Raw genomic sequence first — 26,444 nt, 5'->3', positions numbered from 1 at the left:
CAGATTAATTCACTGCAGTGAGCATGAATGCATAATCAATATTATTTTCATTATTATTATTTATTTTATGCTTTTATTTATTATCAATATTAGGAAGTTTAAATCTTTCACTATTTGTTATTTAAGAAGATTTTCTTCTTTGATGAGAGAAATTGAAGAGCAGAAACTGATAACTCACTTCTTATAAAATGGTTCAAAACAATAAATCTTTTTACAGTGCACCCACAGTGACATCAGTCAAACTGATGGTTGATTGCTGAGTTTAAGTAAAATAAATCAAGTCAAAAAGAAGCTGGAACGCAGATTAATAACACGTCTGTGCGTTTTTACATCGGTTCAGTTCAAACTAACTCTTCATTTGATTGTTTAACACTAATCCCACGTGTCTGCAGGCATCAATAGATTTACATATCGCGTCTGTTTCTGTGTGTGTGTGTGTGTGTGTGTGTGTGTGTGTGTGTGAATTGGCTCTTCATCTCCACGCTGTTAATCAGCATATGGACCTGTACTTAAACACAACCAGCGTCTGAATGATGGCTGAGCAAGAGACATAAAACACCTTCTGTGAGTACAAGCCCACCTTTCACCTCACTGTGTGTGTGAGAGAGATTGTGTGAGTGTATGTCAAACAGAGTCATTCATCAGAGCAAAACCTGCTTATGAACATGTTCAGATATTAGAAGGTTAAGGGTGTCGATGTGAGGTATGTGTCGTATATACAGTCTGAATGTATATACACTAGCATGAGAGTACACACACACACACACACGCACACACACACGCACACACACACAGAAATAGACACACAGGAACAAGACACCATAAAGAGGATCCATGGAGGCAAACGCTTCTGAGTTCTTTAACAACCAAACAAAGATATCCTTCTTCCAGACAAGCAGACCACAGGCAGCCAATGGCAGCAGATGGCCGGATCCGTCGCCACGGCGATTCACACATCTGATTGGCGGCACAATCAAACGTCAAAGAAAAAAGAAAGAAGAGACGTCTTTCTCTCCAAGACGCAGACTGCCAGTTTCTAAATGTTCTGTTCTCTTTCCAAGGTTGCTGTGATGATCTGCTGCAGCAAGAAGTGTGTGTCTGTGCGCGCATTGTGTGTGTGTGTGCGTGTGTGTGATTTAACGCGGCACTCAAGAATTGTGTGTGTGTGCCAGCAGTAATGAGTATGCACAGTTTGTGGGCACGTGTGTGAAGTGTGTTTTTTTTACTCATTTGCCGCACGTAAACCAAAACCAATCCTGTTTCCAAAGCGATTTTCTCCAATTTTCTGTGAAAGCTGAAATGGATTTCTGTTTCTACAGTCATCTGTCATTCTATCAACACACACACACACAACTTAGAAGGCAGACAATGCTACACACCAGCAAGACAAAGAGGAGATTCAACGCTACAGCCAGACTCCAGGAGGAGGAAGAGGAGGAAGAGAAGGAGGAAGGGGAGGAGAAGGAAGAGGAGGAAGAGGACAAGGAGCAGGAGGGTGAGATGGAAGAGGAAAAGGAAGAGGAGGAAGAGGAGTGCTCATTCATGGCCCTCTATTCAAATATAAAGGAGAGTTTGATTTCACTGTTATCAGAGAAGTTGTGATCTCCGTACACACACACACACAAACACACACACACACACACACACACACACACACACACACACGCGCACACACACACAGTTCAACTCTCTTGTTCACCTGCTTTGAAGCCCAACAGAAAGTGTTATTTTACTCTCCTACCTTGTTTCTTTTCTTCTCCTGTTCTCCTCTCCTCTCCAGAATAGAGGAGAGGAGAACAGGAGAAGGGGCGAGGAGAGGAGCCAAGGAGATAAAAATAACTAGTGGAGTCTGGGAGGAAAATAAAGAGACAAAGCTTCACAGAGAGAAGAAGACGACAGAACGAGACAAATACAATCCACCTCCCACATCACAGTCTGAGTATCCGGGCGGTGCAGATGGTACGCGACTGTGTGAGCGACTGTGTGAGCGACTGTGAGTACATATGTGTGTGTGCGTGTGCATGTGTGTGTGGCTGCAGCAGGCTGGCGTTGGCTGTGTCTAATTGAATGCTCATTGGTGTAATTGAAGCCTCTCAGCTCTGCAGCTCGTCGTGTTAAAGACTGAGACCAGATGTCATTCAGCTGTCTCACGTCTCCAGCCAATCACTAATGCTCGCTCGCCCTCTCTATCCCTCTCTCTCTCTCTCTCTCTCTCTCGATCCGTCTCTGTCTCTCTCGCTCTCTCTCACACACACAGATGGACGGCCAGCAGATCCCAGGATTCACCGTTACTCACCCATACTTCCAAATCCAACAGCCTATTTACCCGTCTGTGTGTGTGTGTGTGTGTGTGTGTGTGTGTGTGTGTGTTTTGGCTCAAATCAAGGACAGAGCAGGCACAAACTGATATGAGGGACACACCGGGAATTAAACTGCAACTCACAGGAAACAAACCCAAAGACCAACCGATGGGACCCTTGATCGTTGGAAGTTGTTAATTTGGAAAAAAGTGGCTTAAATTTCGGAAAACCCTAAAAGATCGCAAATTAAGTTTTGTCCAACCTGAGAATGAAACTCCTCACGTGACCACTGACATGCGAAACCTACCTCCATCAGCGTTTTGTTGAGTGTTGACGGGTTATTTGATATTTGAGCGTCTTTCAACTCGCAAGTTCAAAATGCGCTAAATGCGAAACCCGCCATTTTACGGTTAAACTTCGCAGACTTCTTCAAAATACAAAGGCAGTCCACGTTTTTGGTAGAATCTGGTCCTTTCTCTCTCTCCTACGTTTCTTTTTCGCTCTTTTTCAAGCGACGAAACAACCCACAATTAAGAGCTGACAAGGCGCTAACACACCCACAGAGAGAGAGACAAAGAGAGGGAGAGAGAGAGAGGGAAGGAGAGCGTGGGAGTGAGGGAGGGAAAGGAGAGTGCGTGCAGGCAGGAGGAGAGGCGAGGTGAGATGAGGAGACGTGCGATTTTAGGGGGGGGGGTGTGGGTGTGGGTGGGTGGGTGAGAGGGTGGGAGGTGCGAGAGGAGCTGCGAGAAAGAGGCTTAAAAATAAACACAGCAGAGAGCGAGAGAGCGAGCGAAGAAGAGCAAGGGGGGAAGAATAGAGATGGAGTGAGAGTGAAGAGAGAGTTAGGAAAGTGATGGGAGTGTGAGGCGGGCGGACGACTCTCCCGCTGCCGTCGGCTCTCAGATTAACACAGAGCCGATTAATGGCGGATACATTGACCCTGGATCAGATGGTGGAGTTTGTCTCATATTTAACCTGCTTATACTTTTAAACTTTTATTATTTCTGCTCAGGCGAGAGTAGATTTGGTTTGAAGTTTTTTGGTCTTTGAATGGGCTTTAAACTCAATCGCCCCCCGTGGAGTTCAAATCAAAGATGGTGGATGTTTTTCCTGTCTTCTCCCTGCTAATTTGGACAAGTTCCCCAATGATTCCAAGTAAAAAACAATCCTTTGAAGTTTTAAACACTTTGTTGGCACAGATGCATTTGACTTTAACAAAGACCACAACACCAGCTCACCAGAATAACACTCATAATAATCACAATTAGAGTTTCTTAACGAATCTTGCAGGACGTAAACTCAGTAAAACTTCCAAATTCTGGTTCAGAGATCCAGGCCAACATACAGAAGGTTCAGGGTCAAAGGTCAGAGGTCAACATATATTACATTACGATCATTTGGCAGACGCTTTTATCCAAAGCGACTTACATTACATTTCATTACCACCCTTCGCAGAGGGGGGAGCAATTAAGGTTTCGGTGCCTTGCTCAGGGGCACCTCGGCAGGGGCTCGAACCGGCGACCCTCCGGCGACCGGCGACCCTCCGGTTCCAAAGCGGAAGCACTACCCACTGAGCCACTGATATATGTATCCAACCAAACATAGATGAGCTTTTTAGAGTCTTTAACACGTGTTTGGAAACTCCTATTAAGTGACCTGCAAATATATCCAGAATGCTACAACTTACACAAAAACATCAGTGACCGAAGTAATTTCCCAGAAAACCACAAAACTTAATAAAAACGTTTGTGTTCGGCAGACACACACGCGGCGGTGAGAGAGCAGTAGATGGCACCAGTGAGCAGAGCGAATTGATTCAGCCAAGAAAGACGATTTTAACCTTTTTTCTCTCTGCGATTCATCCGCCCCTGACAAAGCGGCGAGGGCAGAACTCGCGCTTGGCCTCATTAGGAGATCAAGACAAATCTGAGCAACATTTAATAAATCTTCGGCGCCAATGATCTCTCCTTCCTTTCTCTCTTTTACCGCACCATACCAGTTCATCAGTTACGCTCTTTGGTCCCTTTTAAGGTAGTCAGTGAAAAATAAACGAGAATGCACAACAAAGAACTCGCCGCCGAGGGTTTGGGGGGTGGGGGGAGGGGGGAGGGGGTCATCAACTGATTCAGACTCACCAGCCATCTGCTGAATCCCACTGAAGGCGCCCAGGCTACTGGAGGAGGTCGCCTGCTGGAGCAACTGATGGAAAGGCAAAGACCAAGAGGAGAGACAGACAGAGAGGGAGAAAGGGAGAGAGAGAGACACAGTGAGTGGCGTGGAATGTTTACTGCGTGTGTGTTGTACAAAGATAGATTGAGGAGCTGAACTCGTAATGAGCAGTTTAGCGATGTGGTTTTTGCTTCAGTGCTCGATGAGTAAATGAGCTGCTAATATAGTTTGATCTCTCCGCTGTTTGTATTCCAGCGTGATTCTCTCAGACAAGTTAAGCATGAAAGCTCCAATCTAGCCGACTAATTAGATTCCAAAACAAAAGTGGAATACTGATGCTGTCAAAAACTCATCCTTCAAAGGCTGGAATTAACAGCAAATTAACATCTTGTTTCTATTATGTCTGCGTTTGTTTTTTGTTTTTCCAGAGGAGAGCTTTGTCTCTTCTACACGCTGAGAGGATTGAAAGTGCAGAAAAACACACGAGCCCAATTCCCAAAATGCTTTTTCTTCTTTCTCTCCCTTTTTTTGTTCATCTAAAATGAATCAATAGGCACTAAAGGAGAGATGTTTGTCTGAGCTCCGTCCTCCCTCGATGAATAGCGAGGCGCAAATTGAACTTGAGATCAATTTGAGAGTCGAGCCACAGACGTCTGTGATGTGGAGATCGGGAGTTTGTTAATTTAGCTGTGGGGGCTTTGACCCAGGCCTGCTAAATATTACAAGATCTGCAGAAAATGAAGAACAACATTTGGCTGCATGTGGGACATTAAACTGATTGGTTCCTTCCGCCCCCTTTACATCTTCCATCAACGTTCGCTCTCATACACACGTACAAGGAGTAAAAGCTTGTGATACAAATATGCGATGTGATCTGCCAAGTCACTCTGTATGTGAACAAATCTCAGTTTCTACTTGTAAATGTAACGCGCTCAGCATGAGGCTGAAAATCTCACCGTCGCCTCATGTTCTCACTCATCTGTATCTGTGTGTGTGCTGCTGTGTGTGTGTATCTGCAGGATAACTAAAAAGTCTGTGAACAGAGTTTTTCTAGAGAATTGGGCCGCAGACCAAGGACATTTCTCTCGATTTCTGAGGTACAGCCAGATCATACTTAATAATAATAATAATATAATTACATTTTAACACTATTTTTAGGTCATGGACAACATTCAGAGCCCTGAGCTGTTTCATAAACATCTGACGATGGAGTGAATCTGGGTTCTAAACGCATAAGGGCCCGGTCACAATGCCGGCAGAATCCATTAACAAATGTTAATGTGAGGTGTAAAAGGAGCCTCAGCGTCCCACATGTGCAGCCTGGTCCGAATTAAAATCTTTAGAGAAGCAGTGCATTCTGGGAATTATTCTCTGGCAATTTTGAGATATTGTATATCAGCATAAAATATTGGCTTCAGACACCTCGTTTCCTCATTAATACACTCTGCCATTGTTCCTCTCCTTCATCCTCCCCAGAGGAGGAACAATGGCAGGGCTGAAGGAGGAATTAAAGAAGAAAAGGAGGAGGAAGAAGAGGAGGAGGAAGAGGAGGAAGAGGAGGAAGAGGAAGAAGAGCAGTGGGAAATTCAGAGATTGGGGATTTTGTGGTTTGGGTTTTGGGCACTGACTGCGGCGGCGTTGCAGTAAGGGACGGAGGAGGAAGTGATGGTGGTGGGCGACGCGGCGGCTCCTCTTACAGCCAGATACTGAGGGGTGAGGCCGCCCAGGCCCGTCAGGCTCCCCCAAGTGGTGGCGCTGTTGAGCTGCTGCATCTGCTGGGCCAACTGCTGCTGCAGACGCCGCTGCTCCTTGTCCTTCTGCGTGTCAGCGAACTTCACCACAATGGGAGACGAGCAGCCCTGAAGGAAGAGGAAGAGGAAGAGGAGACAAAGAGAGGAGAGGGGGAAGGAGAGAAAGAGAGGAGAGAAGTTTTGTCATTTTTAGTCACTTATAAGAAGCACCATCACACACACACACACACTCACACACCATTATTAAACAATAATTACTGCATTGCATAATAAAACAAGCACACACATAAAACAGCTTAACATACTTATTTATGCACATAATAAAGGCAAGAAAATTAAAAACTAGTGTTCACAATGAAAATACACACACGCACACAGAACACACAAAGTATTCTGCATCCATAAAGACCAAATAACACACACACTTTCATTAACAGACTTAACTTGAGCAAACAAAAAAATGATTCAGAATTAATTCACAAACACTCACAGAGTAGTGACAAAGGACACACACACACACACACACACACAGTCAGAGACACACACACACACATGCAGACACGGTAAGCTGGAGTGTGAGCCAGTGGGCTTTCTTCTTTCCCATCAGGGCTCAGTTATCTGTGAGTCCAGAAACAGATTTCCTGACTTCTCCAACTATTTCATCATTGCCTATGTGGAGACTTAATGTGTGTGTGAGTGTGTATGAGAGAGAGAGAGAGAGAGAGGGGGGGGAGAGAGAGAGAGAGAGAGCGAGAGAGAGTGAGAGAGAGAGAGAGAGAGAGAGAGAGAGAGAGAGAGAGAGAGAGAGTGAGTGAGAGAGTGGTTGACATGTGGTTGAATTCATTCACCTTTGAACTTTCTGACCCTACAGTAATACATATTGAGAGACAAGACACACACACACACATAGCTCACACACACACAGCTCACACAAATACACAAAGCTCACACACTGAAATCAAAGTCTGACTGGAGGCAAATCTGCTGAAAACAAAGTAAAACTGACAGAGGAGAGTAAAAACGTTTGGTTTGAGTTCTGACACGCACACGCACACGCACACGCACACGCACACGCACACACAGACACACACACACACAGGAGAGGATGAGCTTAGGATACTGTAAACTGATCACAGGTTCAGTCAGCTACATGTCACCTGTGTGTGTGTGTGTGTGTGTGTGTGTGTTACTTCACTGTCAAATTCTGCTTTGTGATGTAATGAAGAGAGTAAACAAGTACTGGAGGCAAAAGAAGGAGGAAAAAACAACAAAAGAACGAAAGGAAAGAAGGAAGTTATAATGAAAGAAGGAACTTAAAAAAGGAAAGAAAAGAAATAAAATTCAGAAACAAGGAAGTTTAGAAGGAAAAAAGGAAGGAAAAGCCGCCGTGTGATGTTTACATACATGTTTAATAAGACAAACTGAGATCCTTTATTTCATTAAACGTTAAGGCGAATCATCAGTATTTCACAGCCATGATGAAGAAAAGCCTGACACGGCAAAACGGCTGCCGGGCGCCGGGGGACAAAGACGGGAAGTGAAATTTATATAAGCTCAAGAGTTAAACGTGTTACGGCAGCTAAGTGTGTGTGATTAGTGGTAAATCCCGCAGAATGAGTGACGCCGTCCTGTAAACTACGAGGGGGTAAAAGAGGCATCTGGTGCCATCTGTTGGCTGCGTCGGGAGAAATGAGGCTGCGTTTATTTTCCCATAGGGGCTTTTTAATAATTCATCATAAATGAGTAACAGCTTGAACTTTCATCCATCAGACGCTGCGGAACATTAACACTCGTCTGCTGTGAGTGAGCCACATCCATGTACGCACACTTACGAACACTGCACTAATACTCACAGGTGGAAGGTATTTTCTGTAACTGTCATGTTTTAGGTGCCGTTACTGAAGTTTGAGTATTTATTTATTTCTACCTTATACCAAAATAATGTACTTTTTTTTAATTTACATATTTATCTCACGACAGATTCAGGTGTTTAGAAGTACAATTGCCACTTGGGCACAATCAGATCCCATTTATTTACAGGTATAACGATTGCAATCAACTACAACAACAACAAAAAATATTTTAAAAACAACACAATAAATATAACAGATGATAAAGACCATGATCCAGACTGTCCACTGAGTGGCGCCCGGAAGAGATAGGAAGGGCAATAGTTACTGTGCTTATCTAGGAGAAGTCCCTCCCTGTGGGCATGTAAGTCGCCGCCTCCCGCCCAGTGGTGAATTTCATTCTCCTAGGTGAGCTCATGTCATTGTTCTATCGGTCTCAAGGTGAGGCTGAACTGCTGTGGTACTTTCTTAGTTTTGTGTGGATACTGCATAACCCTAACTCTGAAGATGTGTACAATTTGATTCGTCATAGGATTTCCAATCACGTAATGGTATTCCGGGTCATGCATCATGAATATTCATAAACTTGTCCCCATCTCAAGTCAGAAAGGTTCTTAAATATTCATGAGGTGTGCCTGGGAATAAGTTGCCCCCAGCTCACCTATGAAAAGAAACCAGCCCCCCTGGTGGAGGTAAAGCCTCAGTTTTGTTGTTCTGCCATATTGCACTGTTCCGCCTCCCACTCACCTATAGCAGCCTTTAGATGCCTGGTTTGCTTTCGGACGGCACCAGCAGGAGAGCAGGAGGGTGTTAACAAGGACAGACTGTGTGTGTGTGTGTGTGTGTGTGTGTGTGTGTGTGCGTGTGTGTAAGTCACACATTTAGGAGCGTATGGGATGGCACGTATGGATTCCTTCGTTAGAGCAATCCGGACTCTGTTTCTATTCCATTAAACTGACGGATGGGTTTGTTCGTCGTTTAAACTGCTGTGCATCCTCTACCCGCCTACTTAAGCTCCCGTCTGGATGCCATCCAGCGCTCGTGCCTTTATGTGTGTGTGTGTGAGTGCACGAGTGTCTGTGTGGGTCTTCGGTGTCGTCGGTGAACAAACAAAGCGTTTTATGAAGGCAGTGAGTAATGTAAAGCACACAGCGACATGGCCGAGCCACAAGCTGCTGCTCTGTGTACATTTACTCAAATACCAAAGCTCATCCTATGTACTGACTCTGTGCCAATTACTTTGATTTCTGCTCCTAGTTCTACACATTTTCCTCTTCCCTCCTTCGGTCTTGTCCTCTCCGGTCCAGCTCTGTTTCCTAATGTCTTCCCTTCTTCGTCTTCTTTCTCTATTTTCCTCCCATCCTTCCAAACACCTTTCTACTTTCCTCACCTCTCCTCCTCATCCTCCTTCGCTGGTTCCTTCTTCAATCCTTCATTTCCTTATTCAGCCAATGACTTTGGGTACTTGACATGTGACTTGTTATACGTTTACGCAGTACTGCTACCTTTACAAAGGATTTGAATACTGCATCCATCACTGTGTGTGTGTGTTTGTGTGTGTGTCCTCAGAGGTCCGACAGTGAATTACCTGTCTCGGTCATATCCACTTTCATTACTGCCTGACATTCAGCAAGCACGTGTGTGTGTATGTGTGCGTGTACCTGAATGTCACCACATAATGAGAATGGATATGACAGTGACAGGGCCATCAACACGCCGAGCGCGGCCTGTCTCCTCCTCTTCCCGTGACACGCACACACACACTCACCCAAACAAGTACACACAATCCCGTCCTATCGAGCCGGAGACAATAACCAAACTCTATTTACCAGAGCTCATCCCCTCATTCGGACCCAGAGTAATTACTTTTAAATTGCAAAACTGAGGAACATTAACAAACGGATGCGGCAATTTAGGTCCGCCCGGGGCCAGACAGCTTGTTTTCAAATGGAAATTAAGGTTTTTCTTGCGATTGTCCACTGCAATATGGCGGTGTTATGGTTTTAGGGCTTTGCTGAGCGGCTGATGAAAGCTGGGACGGCGGCAGAGCTCAGTGGCCCTGTTGAGGCCCACGGCTGCTGCCAGAGAGGATAATTCCATCTTAATGCTAACTGAGACACTTTGCGACACTTACTCCTCAGTGAGACGGCTACATAGACGGGACCAGACTCTGATCCCCCGCAACGGACAAACACACTTTAGAGTCTGTTGTTGTTGCTAAAGCACAACCATCAAGTCAACTGATGTTTCCTAGTTTGTGCCTAGGTAGTGAGGTCATGTGTCTGCCATGGTTCATGAGATGCAGCACTTTTTGATGTATGAGCCACGCCCACTCAGCTTTGACAGTCAGTTATAGAAAAAATAATAAGAAATATCAAATAGAAAATGAAATTTGGTGACAATTCACTAAATATATTGTGAATGTATACAAAAAAATTCTAAAAGGCGGGAAATCCAGTTGGGCGTGGCATGTATATAATAATGTGGATAAACACGAGGGACTCCATGATTAATGATTCAAAAGTTATCAGCCAACGTGTAAAAGTGGTAATTACATGAAGCCATGGACACATTCAAACTGTCTGTACTTTACTGCTGCATATCTGTAGCCTGGCAAGGTTATCTTATAATCATACACTCACACACACTCACACACACATGGAGGACTGTAGGTTTTCCCGTGTCAGGGTCATAGCACATCAATAGCCGCCATGATTATCATGATCATCTGTAACGAGGGGCTACAGAGGTCAACACCACTCGTCTTTCTTCTCTAACACAGCCTGTTATTATCACCCGAGAATTTTGGTCTCTCTCTCTCTCTCTGACACACACACACACACACACACACACACACACACACGCTCATATGCCGTGTAATTCTCTACCAATCACAGCCATGTCATCCTGCCTGGCGACGCTGACGAAGGCACACAAGACCTGGGCGAGCACAAAAGAAGCAGCGATTGGCCGTGCCCCATTACGCCGACACCAAAGGTGACAGTGGCCTGATGAGGTCCCGTCTGGAACACTGCTGTCCGTCAGCCCTGACAGCTTCTACACACACCGACCTCTCCAGACTTAGAGCCCAGATGAAGTTCATCTAAGGGGGCTAGGTTTTAGTCCCGGGGGAGAAGGTTCGTTCATGACTACACCATATCATCAGCGTGGTCATACTGCTTGTCAGTGGTGATCTTTGTTGACAAAATGAACAGTGATCATTGAGTTCCAATGATACTGTTACAAAGTTTGTAGAAGTAAAATAAAAACATGTTCAATCTTCTCTTTCAAACATCTGATTCAAACATGACAGACAGTAACACTTATTCCTTACATGCCACCATACGATGATTGACTAGAAGAAACCTCTATTGGCTTTCAGAGGTCGAAACATTGATTACATGACTAAGCAGTGGGGAAGAAGAAGAAGTAGAGTGATGAAGAAAGGGAGCGAGAAAGAGAGATGAAGAAAGGGCAAAGTGTACAGTACCTCCATAGTCTGAGACTGGTGCATGGCTTTGATTGCATTCTGTGCCATAGCTCTGGTGGAAAACGTGACAAACGCACATCCTGTAAGGGGGGAGGGGGGGATGGAAGGACAGTGGAAGGGGAGGATGGGGAGGAGGAGGAGGAGGAGGGGGAAAGAAAGACAAGAAAGAACAAAAACAGGACAAAAGGGTTGGACACGTCGTCGTTATAAGAAACCCAAAACAGATAACAGCTAACAGGCAGACAACAGCGTTCTCAGTCATTGTAGGAACAACAGCCGAAAAACGAGCACAGTGTCATGACAACCACAACCCACAAACCCCTACCCGCTCCGCCCCCACGCCACACCCAGTCACGCCATGCTGCTCCGGCACAGGACGCCTGGGACGACCACGAGCACCGCCGGGGCTTTGGATTGGCTGCTGATGCCTTAAATAGAATCTCCTCACCCTCCTCATCATCGTCTTTCATTATTCCACATCCTCCCTCTCTTGCTCTCTTGCTGTGTCTCTCGCTCGCTCGCTCTGTCAGCATTAGTCACACCTGAATTCAAGCTCACTCTCCCTCTCCTTTTTCGACAATTGAACAATGTAAATCAGACCGAATTTGCATGAAAGAGATCTGAATTCATTTGGAGCTGTATTGTGCGTCTGATTAGGAGCCCCCTTTCTCTCATTGTAAAACAGGAAAGTGATGTGGCGGCGGCGGTGGCAGCGGCAGTGGTGGCTGAACGGGGTGAGCTGTGACAAAATATCTGCAGGGCCGCAGGAAGACATGAAAGGAATCAGATAGAAAATCATATTTATTCACCCCACAGAGACGAAGAAAGAAAGAAAGACAGGAAGAAGAGACAGACAGGAGGAAGGAGGCGTGGCTGAACCTTGATTGACACCAATTTTTGCCAATCACGGTTGGACACAGCTGGGGGCAGTTGCGTTTCGTTGGTGGTGTTTGTGATGCTGATTAGGGAGCAGCAGACGAGAACAAACCCACCAAGCCACGTTAGCACAGCCAGGCCTATACCAAGCACACACTCGCACACACGAACACCCACACACGCACACCCACACACGCACACACAGGCAGCTTCAGGTTTGGCCGGTCGGCCTGTGGCTTGGCTAAGGAGAAGCTGATAGTCGAGGTTGTCGGATTGATCGGCCCCGACTGTGCGGATGAGATGAGAGGAAAGGGAGGGAGAGAGAGTTTGTGAGGATGGATGGACAGCAGAGAAGAAGAGATGGTGAAACTGAGAGAGGGAGCTCTGGTTGTGTGTGTGTGTGTGTGTGTGTGTGGAGTGGGGGGGCGATCATTGACCAACTCCATCAAAGGCCTCCTGCTGCCATGATAGAACTGGGCTGAGAGTGACGGATGGTCAGTTTCTCCCCTGATCCCTCAGTAAACAGGAGGCGGTGGTGACGGACGCCATGAATCACTCCTGGGTTTACCCAACGCTCAAATCTCCTTCAAAGGATTACCCCCAAATGTCTGTTTTAAACATTTTGAGTCACTCTTACAGCAGTTACATGCCTTTGCTATCAGAGAGCGCAGTTAACTTTCAGCTTGCCTCAATTCTCTCTTGAGTTAGATTTTGAGTCAATAATTTGCTCAAATATTTTGTAAAATTGTGAACAAACATGACTTTGCTTTACATCATGGCCTCTAAATCATTCACATTAGCTGCAGCATCACTGAGTGAACATCAGTGAGTTGAGAATGTGACAGAGAGAGACTGAAGGTTCTCAGTCTCAGTGGCTGTGACCTAGTAAACACTAATGTGTCCTTTACAGCGGCGGTGCGCTGTGCTAGCTGCTATCGCTTTAGATAGGCCAGCAGAAAAGAGGTCAGGATTCAACTGATTCAGGGGAGCGTCTATTTTAGAAGGGCCACAATCTGTCACTTAACCGCTCATTTTCCACCAGGTTACCCCGTCCTCTGCCAAGACACCCTGCCCCAGAAGTGGATCAGTTCTGCAGGGGGCTTCCATCTGGGTTAGCCCTCCAGACTGGCCCTCATACGTGAACTGGGTCTGTCCTGCCTCTATTTATAAAGGCGGTCAGTTACAATCTGCCATTTGATGGAAACTCCTGGGTTTTCTCGCCGATGAGCGGACAGAATACATTTTTCTCCCCAAACATGTCTAAGTATAGCCATCTTGATCCATCAAAGCTCCAGGATGAAGCCCACCTCGGCGCCCGCATGTCCATTCATTAACGTCAAAGCTGATGGTGATAATGAAAGAGTCAAAGCTGCCGCTTTAACAGCTTATTATTTTTCCGTGCAGAGATGGGACGTGGCTCAAACGCTAAAAATACCTCCCGGGCCGCATTCTGTCGTCAGCGGAGAACCAAACAGTCCTCTAATGAAAGTAGGGTAGCTCCCCAGGCCCAGCCATCCACCAGTGGTGTGATCCATATTTTATTAATAGCGTGATGGCGGCGCGCTCTTCTGATTGATAAGGCGGTTTAATAGGAGCTTGGCGTTGTAGCTAGGTGGGGCCGAGGGCCTCTGGGACGTAGAATCCCTTACAGGCCTCTTCATCTTAGCCTGGTTAGCTGTGTTTACTCACTTGCCTGACCCACGCCAAACTACCTGGATCTCCTCTTTTACTTGAATCAGCTGCTCGTCGGTTTAAATTAACTCAGCTGAAACGAGGATTTGGCCATCGAGTCTGAAATATTCATGAGGACAAATGTGAGGAGTGGGAGAGGGATGGAAGGAGGAAAAGAGGGAAGGGAGAGGATGAGGGAAGAAGGCCAAAGTGGGATGTCTGTGAAAAGAGGACAAATTGATGCAGGAGAGGATTCTAGGACAGCCCGGGTGGAGAGATAGGAGACACGGGAGGTGCTGTTTGAAGAGGCAAAGGAGCATGGGAGTTTGAAGACTGATTAGAGATAAGAGAGCGAGAGAGAAGGCACACAGAGAAATAAGACACAATCAACGATAAAACACCCAGAACATTTGACAACCACAGAAAAAATATAAATGTACACGACTGACAGATTTACATGGAACCTGTGTGACGGTGACAGGAAGAAGAAGAGGAGGAGAGACAGTTTGGGGTCCATCTCCTCAGCACACACAAACCACAGAGGGGAGGGGGCAAGTGGGGAGATACCAGGTGAGGGAAGGGGGATGGTGGTAGATGGGTGAGTATACGTGAGGAGGAGGGGAGGGGGGGGGGGACAATGACAGAAGGAGTCCCTACATAACTACGCCGACGCAGCGCCTCAGATTGGGCTGAAAGATGAGCGTTGGCAGTTCTTGCAGACTCACCAGCACCTTATGGAAGCGATACGTTGGCCTTATAACTCAGTGAAATGGTTACCGCAGGCGCCTTCAAACCTTGTTTGTTCAGAGCAACCGCGAGCCATTTCCCCCCCTGGGTTTACTTTGTCTAAGAGCACATCAGTCAAGCTCAGGTGTGCACCGCAGCGTGGCTCTGACACCTCGTTAAGAGGCTGCGCTTCCAGCCCCACGCTACTTTGAGGAATAAAAACGTGAGGCGAACCAATTACAGCAAAACAAGCTAAATACAGCAAATCAACACCTTTGCTCCTAAAGGTGCTTTTACACGGACCAGTAGCTTCTCCCACCGTGTTCCCACGGACTGTTCGGTTGTATTTGCACAAAGCCGAGGAAGAATTACTACATTTTGGTGTCATGTGATACCAACTGACCAATCACATCCTTTTTATTGGAATATTGTTGGGAACAAATAACAGCACCGGCATGAGCGGAGGGTTGCAAGTTGTGTTCTTTTTCTTGTAATCAAGGAACATCGTCTTTCCGCAATTTCAAAAGTCGAGGCGAAAAACGATGTAGCGCTGCGATAAACGCATTTGTAGTGACTACATTTCCAATAAGGCTAAGCAAGGCAGCCAGGGAGAGTGATGCATGCTGGGATAATCTTCACGGGAGTAGCGGCGCCGGTAGAGGTGAGTTTCAGAGCTCCATTTGTGTGTTTGGAATGAAGTTGGGCAACAGTTCTAACAGTGTTTGACAGCGACGCCCCAGTACATGAGCCGCATACGGCCAAGATACTTTCAGTAGCTTTCTACTTACGTTCAGATAAAATCTGAACCATCGCATCTTTGACCGTATGATGAGTGGCCAGTAACTCTTGGTGGAAATTGCAGACTGAGCCAAATAGGTATGAAGTTGATCACCCCCATCCCCCGTGGAGACGTTGCCATGGCGCCGACTGCTGTGCTTGCTACTGTGTGATTTTGGCTAGGGCTTAATTCGTAAAAAGAGAGTGTAGGTTTGAAAAAGCCCTTCACCTTGCTACAGAAGCATCAGGGCGCATAGAGCCGGCTTACAGAGGGGGCTAAACGGGGGGAGAGGTGGGTTATGAATGGAGGGCAGGAGGTCAGAGGAGGGGTGGGAGTGGGTGAGGGGGCTGAGGCTGAGAGAGCGAGGGAGAAAAAAGAGAGAGAGAGGGGAAAAGAGATATATAGAGCGAAAAGGAGAAGCTTGTATTTACATTGTCCACAACGGCCTCAAGATGGCGCTCCAGGTCATCTGTGTTTGCTGTCGAAACATGATCCATTTTGAAAGCTGAGAGGAATTCCTGATGGAGCTCGAGGAAGCAGCTGGTTGAAATCGTGTTCTGATACGAGGCCTTCCTCTATAACATCACCCAATACGCACAAGGAAAGCGGCATTCCGTTTCAGGCGTCTCTGAGGGACGAAACCTGAATGCAAGCCAAAGCTTTCGCTAAATGAATGCGGCCCTTTTCTTTGCCTGAATTAGCTGGACTCAACTTTTATCCCCTCAGTAAACAACCGAATCTCCACCGTGTCGCTCGAAAGAGACATTCAGGGTCACAAGTCTACACAAAGAATGGAAACCTCTGGATGTTCTCATGGATCTCTATCGTTAAATAACTTCTGAACTGTACAAGGCGTTACACATTTCAATTTGGGTATCCAGGATATATCGTTAGCTTTTATTGTGGAATGCAGAACTTAAAGAAACAACAACAACATGGATCTATAAGGGTCCATTCAAAGAACTACAGACCTGGAAGAGAACCAACAACATCTTTAAATTACTCCAAATTACAACAAAAAAAACTATGGACCAACGGAAAAAAACACTAAAAGCTGAACAATATATCACAGGAAAATATGGGAATTTTGTAATTTGCAAGCTGACACTAACCACATTCAACCAGCCACTTCCAACTACAGAAAATCTCTCCGGGTGATGCCCGAGATGCAGGTAACTCCAGTGAGTTTCGGAGGCCATCTTGAGGACGTTTAGACATTAGCATTCATTGATGAAGTGAAGTTGGTGGAGTTGAACCGACACCCACCTCTGCTGAGCCCGTCGGGCCCTCGGAGGATCCGGCACTCCTCGATCTGTCCGAACGCAGAGAACATGACCCGGATGTCGTTCTCATTGCACTTCTTCGACACCATGCCGATGAACAACTTCCTGTCCTCCACCGCTGCAGGGTGACACATGTCGAGCAAAGGCAGAGAAGAACAAAGAGGAAGAACAAAGACAAAAATGAGAATGAAACAGAACAAAAGACAAACAAGAGAGACAGAGACAGAGAGAGTTGATGTGTTTCATCACGCCATCTGAGGCTCTGATCAATGTCTCATTATCACTTCAACACAGCCTGCTCACTGAGACTCTCCGCCTTGTCCTCTCTCACCCTGTCTCCTCCTCTTCCCCCTCTCCTCCTCCCCTCCCCCGTCCTTCTCTGACACAATCCCTCCTTCTCCGCCGGCAATCTGGAGGAATGCGAGCGGCTTGCAGGTAACGGTGAGAAACTTCCAGCGAAGGTTAAGCGCAAATCATTGGGCTGAGAGCTGAATCCTCATCGATGGCAGAAACGACGCTCGCCGTGTATGTGTGTGAGTGTGTTTACGCGTTCCCACCGCATTCGATGTAATGCTAATCCAATTCATTTTTAATGAGGAAACTGTCAGCTCTTACCGCGAGGCGAAAGAGATAAGCGGTCTGTTGCACTCTGGGAAATCAATAGCTCACTTGTTTATTTTGCTGTTTGAATTGTTTGTGTGTTTAAAACACAAACCGTCGGGATACGCTGCCAAGATAAGTGGTGTTTCAAAAAGCTTTAACTCCTTTGTACACAGCGAGTTCGTGTGTGCGTGTGTATGTGTGTGAGAGAGAACGCATCACTCCAGAGGAAGATTACCACAAGTCTAACATTGCTATAATTAATTTACTGTGTGTCAATAGAAAAGAAAGAGAGGAGATATTGTTACAATTGACTGTTTGTGTTTCTGGGTTGGATGCGTGGAGGCGAGCGGCGGGGGTGGGTAAGCGAGCGGCGCATTGATAAAAAGTCGACTCTAGGACGATCTGGACTCCTGCTTCTCCAATCTGGCCTAAATTGGAGCAGAATTGGCTTCACGCTGAGTTTGAACAACACGCAGAAGAAAAAAAAAACTCGGTGAAGGAAAACAATAAGGCAGTCTCTGTAAATACGGTAAAACTGAACGTCTGGGCGCGTTCACGCCCCTGATTGACTAAACTAATAAACCTCCCAGCAGTCATTCGTCACCGTTACAGCCGCTCCAACACCGGGTTTATTAAAGGTCATTACCATTAAGCGGATGGATAAGTTACGTGCGGCCGGCGTTATATTTCACTGCCCTGGCTGTGAGCGGCGGCTGCTTTATTAAGTTCCGCCCTCGTTACCTCGACAGCTCCGTCTCCTTAACTCATATTCGGCCATATTTCAGCGGAGCGGATGATGGCTTTTATAAGGATTCCTTGCTGCCGTAGCCGGATGCTGTCGCTTTATTGTATTTCCCTGCAGTGGACAGTGATGTAGCTGCTGGTGTCTTTTCCTAAATTGAGGCAAAGTAACTGCAGCTAATATGTACACACACACACAAACAAACACACAGACAGACAGACAGACACGAAGTATATGCAGGCTTAGGAAAATCAACTTTGTGAGCTGTTTGGAATTATCTAGCTGTGGTCTCAAAGCCGCAATTGCTCAGCTTGTTAACGTGCACATCCAAACTCCAGTTGAAGCATCAAATCTCTTTCTGCTGTGTGTCACGTAAACGCCGTGATGTGACTGAAATCGTCTCAGATCAAAGCAAGTCACAGACTGAGATTATGTGATTTATTGATTTATCTAATCGCATCAGAACTGTGTGTAATTATTTGATATCGACTAATTCCAGCCAACAGCTAATGATGACGTCACTGAATTCCTTTTGGCGAGATATGACCTCACTTCCTGTTTACCTGAGCGGTGGGAAGCATCGTCACGTATCCTCCTGAATGTCATTAGGGGCTCAATGTGTGTCTGGTTGACAAAGGTGTAATGAAACCAGAGGATATCGGGCCTTGGTGGAGGTATGAACCTGCCAGCTTCCTCATTAGAATGAAAGGGACGAGGCTATGTGTGTAGGTGAGAGTCTATGCAATGTCTGGTTCACCATGAGGACAAACCATTCAACTCTCATTGACCTCCTGCATAAACTCCTCAATAATTCACCACACAGAGAAAATACATTTATATAGATCAGCACTTTTCTCTTTCCTCTACCTCCCTCCCATTCTCTCACCCTCTCTCTCTCTCCCTCGCCCTCTCTCTCTCTCTCCCTCTGTATATCCTCCCTCGTCCATTCTGCCGGTCAAGCTACTAGCTAAAATAGCTATTACAAGCAAATTCAGAAAGGCTTTTGACGCGTGTGAGTGTGTGCATGTGTGTGTCTGTGTGTGTGTGTATGGGTCCGTGTGTGTGTGTGTAGACACTCACCGTTGGATTTCTCGCTGTCTGCAGGTTTCATCTGAATAGGGTGATGCATCTGTTTGAGACAGAAAAGGGCAAAATATATTAAATTACACACACACACACACACACACACACACACACACACACAAATATTCGTTTGCTGACCCGTGCAAGCAACAATAAAGTATCAATGTTTTTTTTCCGGATGGGATTGTGTGAGACTGTGTGTGCGTCTCTCTCTCCCTGTGTGTGAGTGTGTGTGTGTGTGTATGTGCATCTCTGTGTGTGTATCTATGTGTGTGTGTGTGTGCGGCAGAGGCCACACAGGCTTAATACTCTAGATTGATGGATGTGATGTTTAAGTGGAGGCTCATCTTCTATGGAAAACACATAACACAAACACTGTCTCTCTCTCGCTCTCACATCACTCTCTCTCATTTCCTCTTTATTCCATCCATCTCTTCTTTCTTTATGAGAGACTTTGTGCCTGTTTGATCTGTGCATGAGTGACAGTGATTCTTCAAATCTAACCCAGTATCAATCACACTCACAGTCAAATACCAGCCAACAGTGTGTGTGTGTGTGTGTGTGCCCGCGCGTGTGCGTCCGCCTGTGTGTCCCGTCTTACCCATAATGCCCCTGGGCTCAGTCACACTGTGACAGAAGGCTTTGATCTTCCAATTCTATCACATACCTTTATCCCAACTCTCTCCCTCTCTCTCGCTTTCTTATCATCCTTACTCTCCTCCTTTCCACACACACACACACACACACACACACACACACACACACACACACACACACACACACACACACACACACACACACACACACACAGAGAGCCAGTCTGTCTGGTCTGTTCATGTGCCAGTTCCCAAAGCTGCCATTTGGGGGCACCAGCAGGGAGGATAGAAAGAACAAAGAAAGACAGGAAGTCTCCTCTCTCTCTCTCTGTCTCTCTCTCTCTCTGCCTCTCACTGTCTTTCTCTCTCTGCCTGTCTCACTTTCTGTTATCCATTCATTTGTTCATCTTTTCTGCATCATTCACTCGGTGTCTCTGAACCTTTGAAAACAAGGATGAAAGGTAAACAGGATGAGAAAGAAGAGGAGTAAACAATGGAGATGGGACGAGGGAAACAAACGAGGAGGGAAGAAAAGGAGACACATGGAAGAAGAAAAGAAGGGCAGAGGAAATTTAGGAAGGAAGTGAGGAGGGAAGGAAACATTTATTGCGAAGGGACGGACAGATTAGTGAGACAAAGAGCAAGAACCTCTTTGATAGAGAGAATGAAAAAAATAGAAATAAAAGAAAGAGGCGCCAAGGATGGACAGAAGGACAGGATAAAGAACGGGAAGAAGGATAGGGACATGACCAAAGATAAGAAGGAAGGAAGTAAGGAAAGGAAGAAATTAATAAGACAGGAAGGAGACAAAATGAAGAATGGAATAAGTAAGGAAAGCAAGAGTGAGGTAGAGAGAGAGAGGGAGGAAGAGAGAGAGAGAAAGAGAGAGGGGGGGAGAAGAAAGAAGGAGGGAGAGCAGCACTTGGACAGTGACATGAAGTGTCTCACCCTGAGGCTGGAGGATCACTAACACAAGGACAGTGTGTGTGTGTGTGTGTGTGAACGAAGCCACATCAAAAGAGAGAGAGGGAGCGGTGTCAAAGTGAGGCTGCGAGTCACATCGTCTGCTTAATCCATTTCAAAGTCTGACAAGGAAACCAAACAACAACAAAACAAAAACCGTGGCAACGAACAAAACAACAGACACACACACACACACACACACACACACACACACACAGGTACACACACAGGTACAAAACCAATGTCTGGATTTCAGGCGTCTCCTCCTCAGGTCTGTCTACCCAGAATGCCCGGCGGGTGGCGGCGCTGTCGACACGTTTGATCTGTTCGAGCTCCTGCCGAGAACCACAAAGCAAGACTCTCCTCCGCTATCCCCCAATTCCACAGTGCAGTTTCTGGCGTTGGCAGGCCCAGTCTGCCGCTCATTATGGCTCAGCAGGACCCCGCAAAACTCCCACAATCCTCAGCGCTCATAAAGGGGAAGAAAAGAGGAAAGCTACACCACGCAAGACGACTTTTACGCAAATGTCTATTACTTCCTGTTTACCCGACACACAGACACACACACAGACGCACACACAGACACACACACACACACGCAAGTTGCTTAAGAAGCGGAAAAGTACTATAAAATGCTACAACTAATATAATGTCACTTAAGTAAAACTGGTGGTGTTGGAGGAAGTATCAAAAGTAACTAGAGTAAAAAAAGTACTGAGTGAAGAAGTGAAGACAGAAAGAAAAGAATACAAGGAAAAAGATAGAAAACACGAGGAAAGGAAAGAGAAAGCAAAAGAAAAGAGAAAGAAAAATGAAAGAAAACGAAAGAGAGACAGAAAGAATGGAAAACATAAATATTAAAGAGGGAGAGAAAGAAATGAAATGAAAGATGAGGAAAGAAAAGAAGGAAAGGAAGGCACAGGCGACGAGAGAAGGAGAGAAGGAAACAACAGACAGCAACTCTTCTTTATTTTGTTCTTGGCTGCTTAATCAGTCAAACCCTGCATAATGTATGCTGACTGCCAGAATGAGCTCAGTAAAGGAAGAAAAAGGCGACAAGCCGCGTAGCAGTAGCATGGCGGGCAGTTAGCAGATGTAAGCTAGCTGCTGTTAATGTGTGTGTGGATGTAGCAACCTCTCAGTGTCTCTAAGCAGGCCGACGCCGCCTCAGCTTTTAAACCTGTTATATCATCACGTACAGAAACATTGCTGGCATTGGAGCGACTCATGTGCTAACCCCTCGCCCCGCTAAACCCGACACGCGCTAAATGTTAACCGCCGCTTCATGGTCGCCGTTATCCCCCGTCGCCTCTTTCTGGCCCCACCAGAGCCGCCAGGAAGGCCCCCTGCTCAAGAGGGACAGAGGTCGACTTGTGCCCGGGCCAGAGGACTAACTTAAGGCTCACACTGGGAATAAGATGAGTGTGAAGTGTGTGTGAGAGTGTGAGAGTGTGTGAGGGTGCGTGTATGCGTGTGTGCCTTTTGCCAGCAGTTGGCAACACCCAGATTCACATGACCAGAGAGTGAGAGCCAAAAACAGGCAAGTGGACACACTCTAGGGTACCCTGTCTGTCTCTCTCTCTCTCTCTCTCTCTCTCTCTCACACACACACACACACACACACACACACACACACACACACACTCCTTCCTCCTTCCTGAAGGTGTGACGGTGAGCAGCTGGGTCAAAGTCAGACAGATGGCTCTCACAGTCGGGATTCAATATCGGCGCCCGAGACCATCCGAGCCGACTGCACACACACCCACCCACACACACTCATGTATAAACATAAACATGCACACATGCAATCAAACAGCACACACACACACACGCCCTCTGACTCGATCTCGACCTCCAGACGGTGATTATCACCACCAAAGTAACTAAATTCCTGGATTTATATGTATTTATCTTTTTTCACATTTTTTCCCCCAACTAAAACAAACTACTGGCTTGTACTGGTTTGCGTTTACTAATACTTATGTTTTCTGCTGCTTGTAGCCTCAGTAAGGGACGCGTGTACTCCTTCTCGGTTTGGTTTGTGTGTATTTTGCGTCAAAGTGTAAACAGTAGCTGGATTTAACCGCTCGGCGTTCGCACGTGATGCGTACGCACACACACTTGACGTACAGCAAACACAGCCGCTGCATCGTCAAACAAGGCGATGCAGATAAAGACTGACTTTAATTCTCACTCTCCTTAAAGCAAACAAATGAATATAAATCAAATTGTCCTTTACAATATCCCTGGTCTTAGCACCGCTTAGCGCACAGTTAGCCCACATTATCCCCACTTCATTTAGCTCGGTAAACAATTAACCCGGCGCGCCAGTGTGTGAGCGGAATGATTGAGGGATTTGGCATTAGCTATGCTGCGTCGTGTCTCTGCACTAACTACACTAAGTGTTTTACATAGTTAGCTTGCATTTACATGCACGTACACACACACACAAACACACCCTTCCCCTCCTCAAATCAATATGCTTAAACGCCGCCACCAACTCGGATTGAAAGAGGGGTTATAGGAGTTAATTTGAAACAAGCGATTAATATTTCTTGTGTTAAATAAGAGTGCACACACACATGCGCGCACGAGCTGCTGCGTATCGACGAGGTTTACCTTCCTGTGGTCCTGTTTGTGAAAGCGTTTAGGTTCCACGACAGTGATTACAGCCTTTAATTGAATTGATTTTGATAATGAGCCAGTGTAATGACGCTGCTGTGGGGAAGTCTGTGTGTGTGTGTGTATGTGTGTGAATAAGTTACTGTTGTTCTCTTGGACGCTAATGAGCTGGGCAGACGAGGACACACACACACACACTGATATATATACAGTACATACAAACATGCTTGTTGCTCTAAAAGGCAGAAGTACATTTTCAGGCTTTTTCCAGATGTGACAGTGGCATTAGTACTTCCATGTTCGAGTACTGGAGCCGTCTCCTGGTCAGCCAGGCTACTAATGCAGTCGCTTTGCTTTGTCGTAACCTTTCAGCCTGTTGCGTAATCTCCTCCAGGCTACAGCACATCAATGTTTGATGCCAACACGATAAACTCGACATCTTACGCCGCCGCATTTTCCGCCGTTTGAGGTTGGAGCGGCGGCTGAAAGTACTTCCTCAGGGTCCTCGGGGGGTGGGATGGGTTCACCCGTCAGTCAGTGGGAGTTACCTCATCTCTCTTTTCCCTTGTCTTTTCTCAGCACACCAGCACACACACACATACACACACACACACACACACACACACACACACACACACACACACACACACACACACACACACACACACACACACACGATCATGCAATATCGAATCAAATTAATGTTCTGATGTATTAGCATTGTTTTTGTCCGATTGCAGTTCATCTCTTGTCTACTTCTGTGCCCAGATGCAGTTTCAGACTATTCTGCTCAAACTCTGCACCATTTCTGACATGCAAATGGCGCAAGTGTGTCTATTGTCTAGTTTTATAACAGTGATTTCATGACATTTCTTAAATTTTTCTTCCCCAAATAGCTCACTGAGATACTAGCCAGGTTTTTTGCTCACTTTTGTTTTGCACGATATTCAGTTGCTAATTGAAAAAAGCGTCATGGAAACACCCAACTTTCCAGGAAAACCCTCAAATTAAATAATATATGTTTGTGGCGAGTCCATAAAATTTTTATTTGCAAACCGATAATGGTAAACAGATTTTGCAAATTAGTAATTACATGTAGTCGTTCATTTCCAAGTCGGACAATTAAGCTCCCAATGATGTATTACTGACGATTGAGGATTATTCGCAGGGAGCTACAAGATGCCTGAAAGTCCGCTCTATGTTTGCCAGGTTTGGCTTGGAGTTTACCACGAGGTGAGGCAAGAAACTTCTTATTTTTGTTTAATGGCGTCATCTTGTGTACAGGCGTGGATACAGCATGTGAGTCAGCTAGACACTGCCGACTCACCTCTGCAGCGCCTCGGGCGCTCTTACATGAGAGAATTCATTTTTCTCCCATCATTGCCGATTACGACAAACATCACGGCTCCGTCTGAGGTGGCGTCCATCAGCCCGAGATAAACGAGCGATTAAATATCTGATGGATTATGGATTATGAAACGCGCTTTTAGAGCCTAACCTTGCTCGAGATCACACTTTGATGTGCCTTTGGTGGCAAGAACACACACAACCCTGCGTCTGCATTCTGCCAGTGGAGCGTCACTAATTATCTTGCCGGTAGAAAGGTAAGGGAGGTGGGGACCTGTGTGTGTGTGTTCACGTGTGTGTGTGTCTGTGGTCTCAGTACAGCTTTTAATGAGCCCCACGTTTCTTATCAAATCGGCGCCCGACGAAAACGCTCTGATCCACCCACATCGAGGACATGGAGCTTGACTGATCGCGTCTTCAGCCCCACTGACCCCCCCACCCCCTCCCCGGAAGCCCCTTCCTCCTTCCCTCCCCCTTGTCCTCAACCCCCCTCCTCCACCACACCGCTTACTCGCCACGATGAAATATCCTTGAGAGATTCTGTGTATCAAAGTGCTTTTCATCCTCTGGATCTTTCACAAAGAAAGAGAGAGAGAGACAGAGAGAGAGAGAGAGACAGAGAGAGAGAGAGAGAGCGAGAGAGAGAGAAAAAGAGAAAGAGAGAGAGAGGGAGGAGCGGCGGAGAGAGGGCAGGAGGAAGAGGAAGTGGAGTAAGACAGAGGAGGTGAGGATGCAGGAGTGAACTTCTCAAAGCTGGAGGGCACTCCAGAGGACACGTCCCAGATAAGCTCTCGCTCCCCTTCTCCTTCTTCCTACATCCCTCCTCTTCCTCACCACCTCCCTCCCTCCTCGCCCGCTTCAGAAGGGGGCGGCAGCCCCAGGGCCCCTCGGCAGGCGTCAGGGAGACACCGGGCATTTAGACATCTGTCAGCCGCTAATGAAAGAGTTCAATTTAGTGGAAAATCTCAAACAACCTTGTCTGACAGGCGGCCTGACAGGCTTTAACTCGCCGCATGTTGCTGCTGTGTATGTGTGTGTGTGTGTGCGTGTGTGTGCTGCTTTGTGAGGGGAGAGTGTGTAAGGAAGAAGAGGCTGTGACTGTGTGCGTGTGTGTGTGCACACGAGTGAAACAGTGAAAAAGGTGAAAGAGAAGAGAGACTGCAATGTAATAAACTCAGATTGTGCTGAGGCACATGTTTGTGAAGTGTGTAGATGTGTAGTGTGTGTGTGTTAGTCAGAGTCATGCGGGGGTCTGGATCAGTCTGTGCAGCAGGGGTTGGGTCTTATGGCTTTAAATCGCTCCGGGGTATGGGGTATGTTTTCAGACGATAGATTGGTAATGGAGGGGGTGGTTGTGTGTGTGTGTGCACATGTGAGTGTGTGTGTTTGTGATTGTGCAAAAAAGCGTATATAGACCTCAGATGTGCTATTATAGACTTGAAGTGAGGAACAAATGGTTCTCCAGGCAACACACACACACACACACACACACACACACACACACACACACACACACACACACACACACACACACACACACACACACACACACACACACTTTGTCTCCATGCCCCCCAGAGCTTCATTAGCAGGT

At 46.4% G+C, this 26,444-nt stretch overlaps 1 protein-coding gene across 7 annotated transcripts in view; it reads right to left on the bottom strand.

Annotated features, from left to right (window-relative positions):
• LOC143008331 (CUGBP Elav-like family member 2) overlaps positions 1 to 26,444 on the bottom strand; it is a 144,608-nt gene that overhangs the window by 15,724 nt on the left and 102,440 nt on the right. For 3 of the 7 annotated variants that reach the window (XM_076160043.1, XM_076160041.1, XM_076160042.1), the window contains 5 exons: positions 19,320 to 19,368; positions 16,878 to 17,012; positions 11,561 to 11,640; positions 6,098 to 6,328; positions 4,436 to 4,499 (listed from right to left, as the gene is read on the bottom strand). In XM_076160043.1, coding sequence (XP_076016158.1) covers positions 4,436 to 4,499; positions 6,098 to 6,328; positions 11,561 to 11,640; positions 16,878 to 17,012; positions 19,320 to 19,368 — 559 coding nt within the window. The remainder of the gene's footprint in view (positions 1 to 4,435; positions 4,500 to 6,097; positions 6,329 to 11,560; positions 11,641 to 16,877; positions 17,013 to 19,319; positions 19,369 to 26,444) is intronic. The other 4 variants (XM_076160044.1, XM_076160046.1, XM_076160048.1 and 1 more) reach the window with 2 other exon arrangements.

Source organism: Genypterus blacodes, unplaced genomic scaffold (genome assembly GCF_046128005.1).
Source record: "Genypterus blacodes isolate CSIRO-AG114 ecotype Tasmania unplaced genomic scaffold, CSIRO-AGI_Gbla_v1 ptg000103l_1, whole genome shotgun sequence".
NCBI classification, from domain to species: Eukaryota; Metazoa; Chordata; class Actinopteri; order Ophidiiformes; family Ophidiidae; genus Genypterus; species Genypterus blacodes.
Note: the sequence above shows the minus strand (reverse complement) of the source record. Positions and strands in the feature narration are given on the sequence as shown.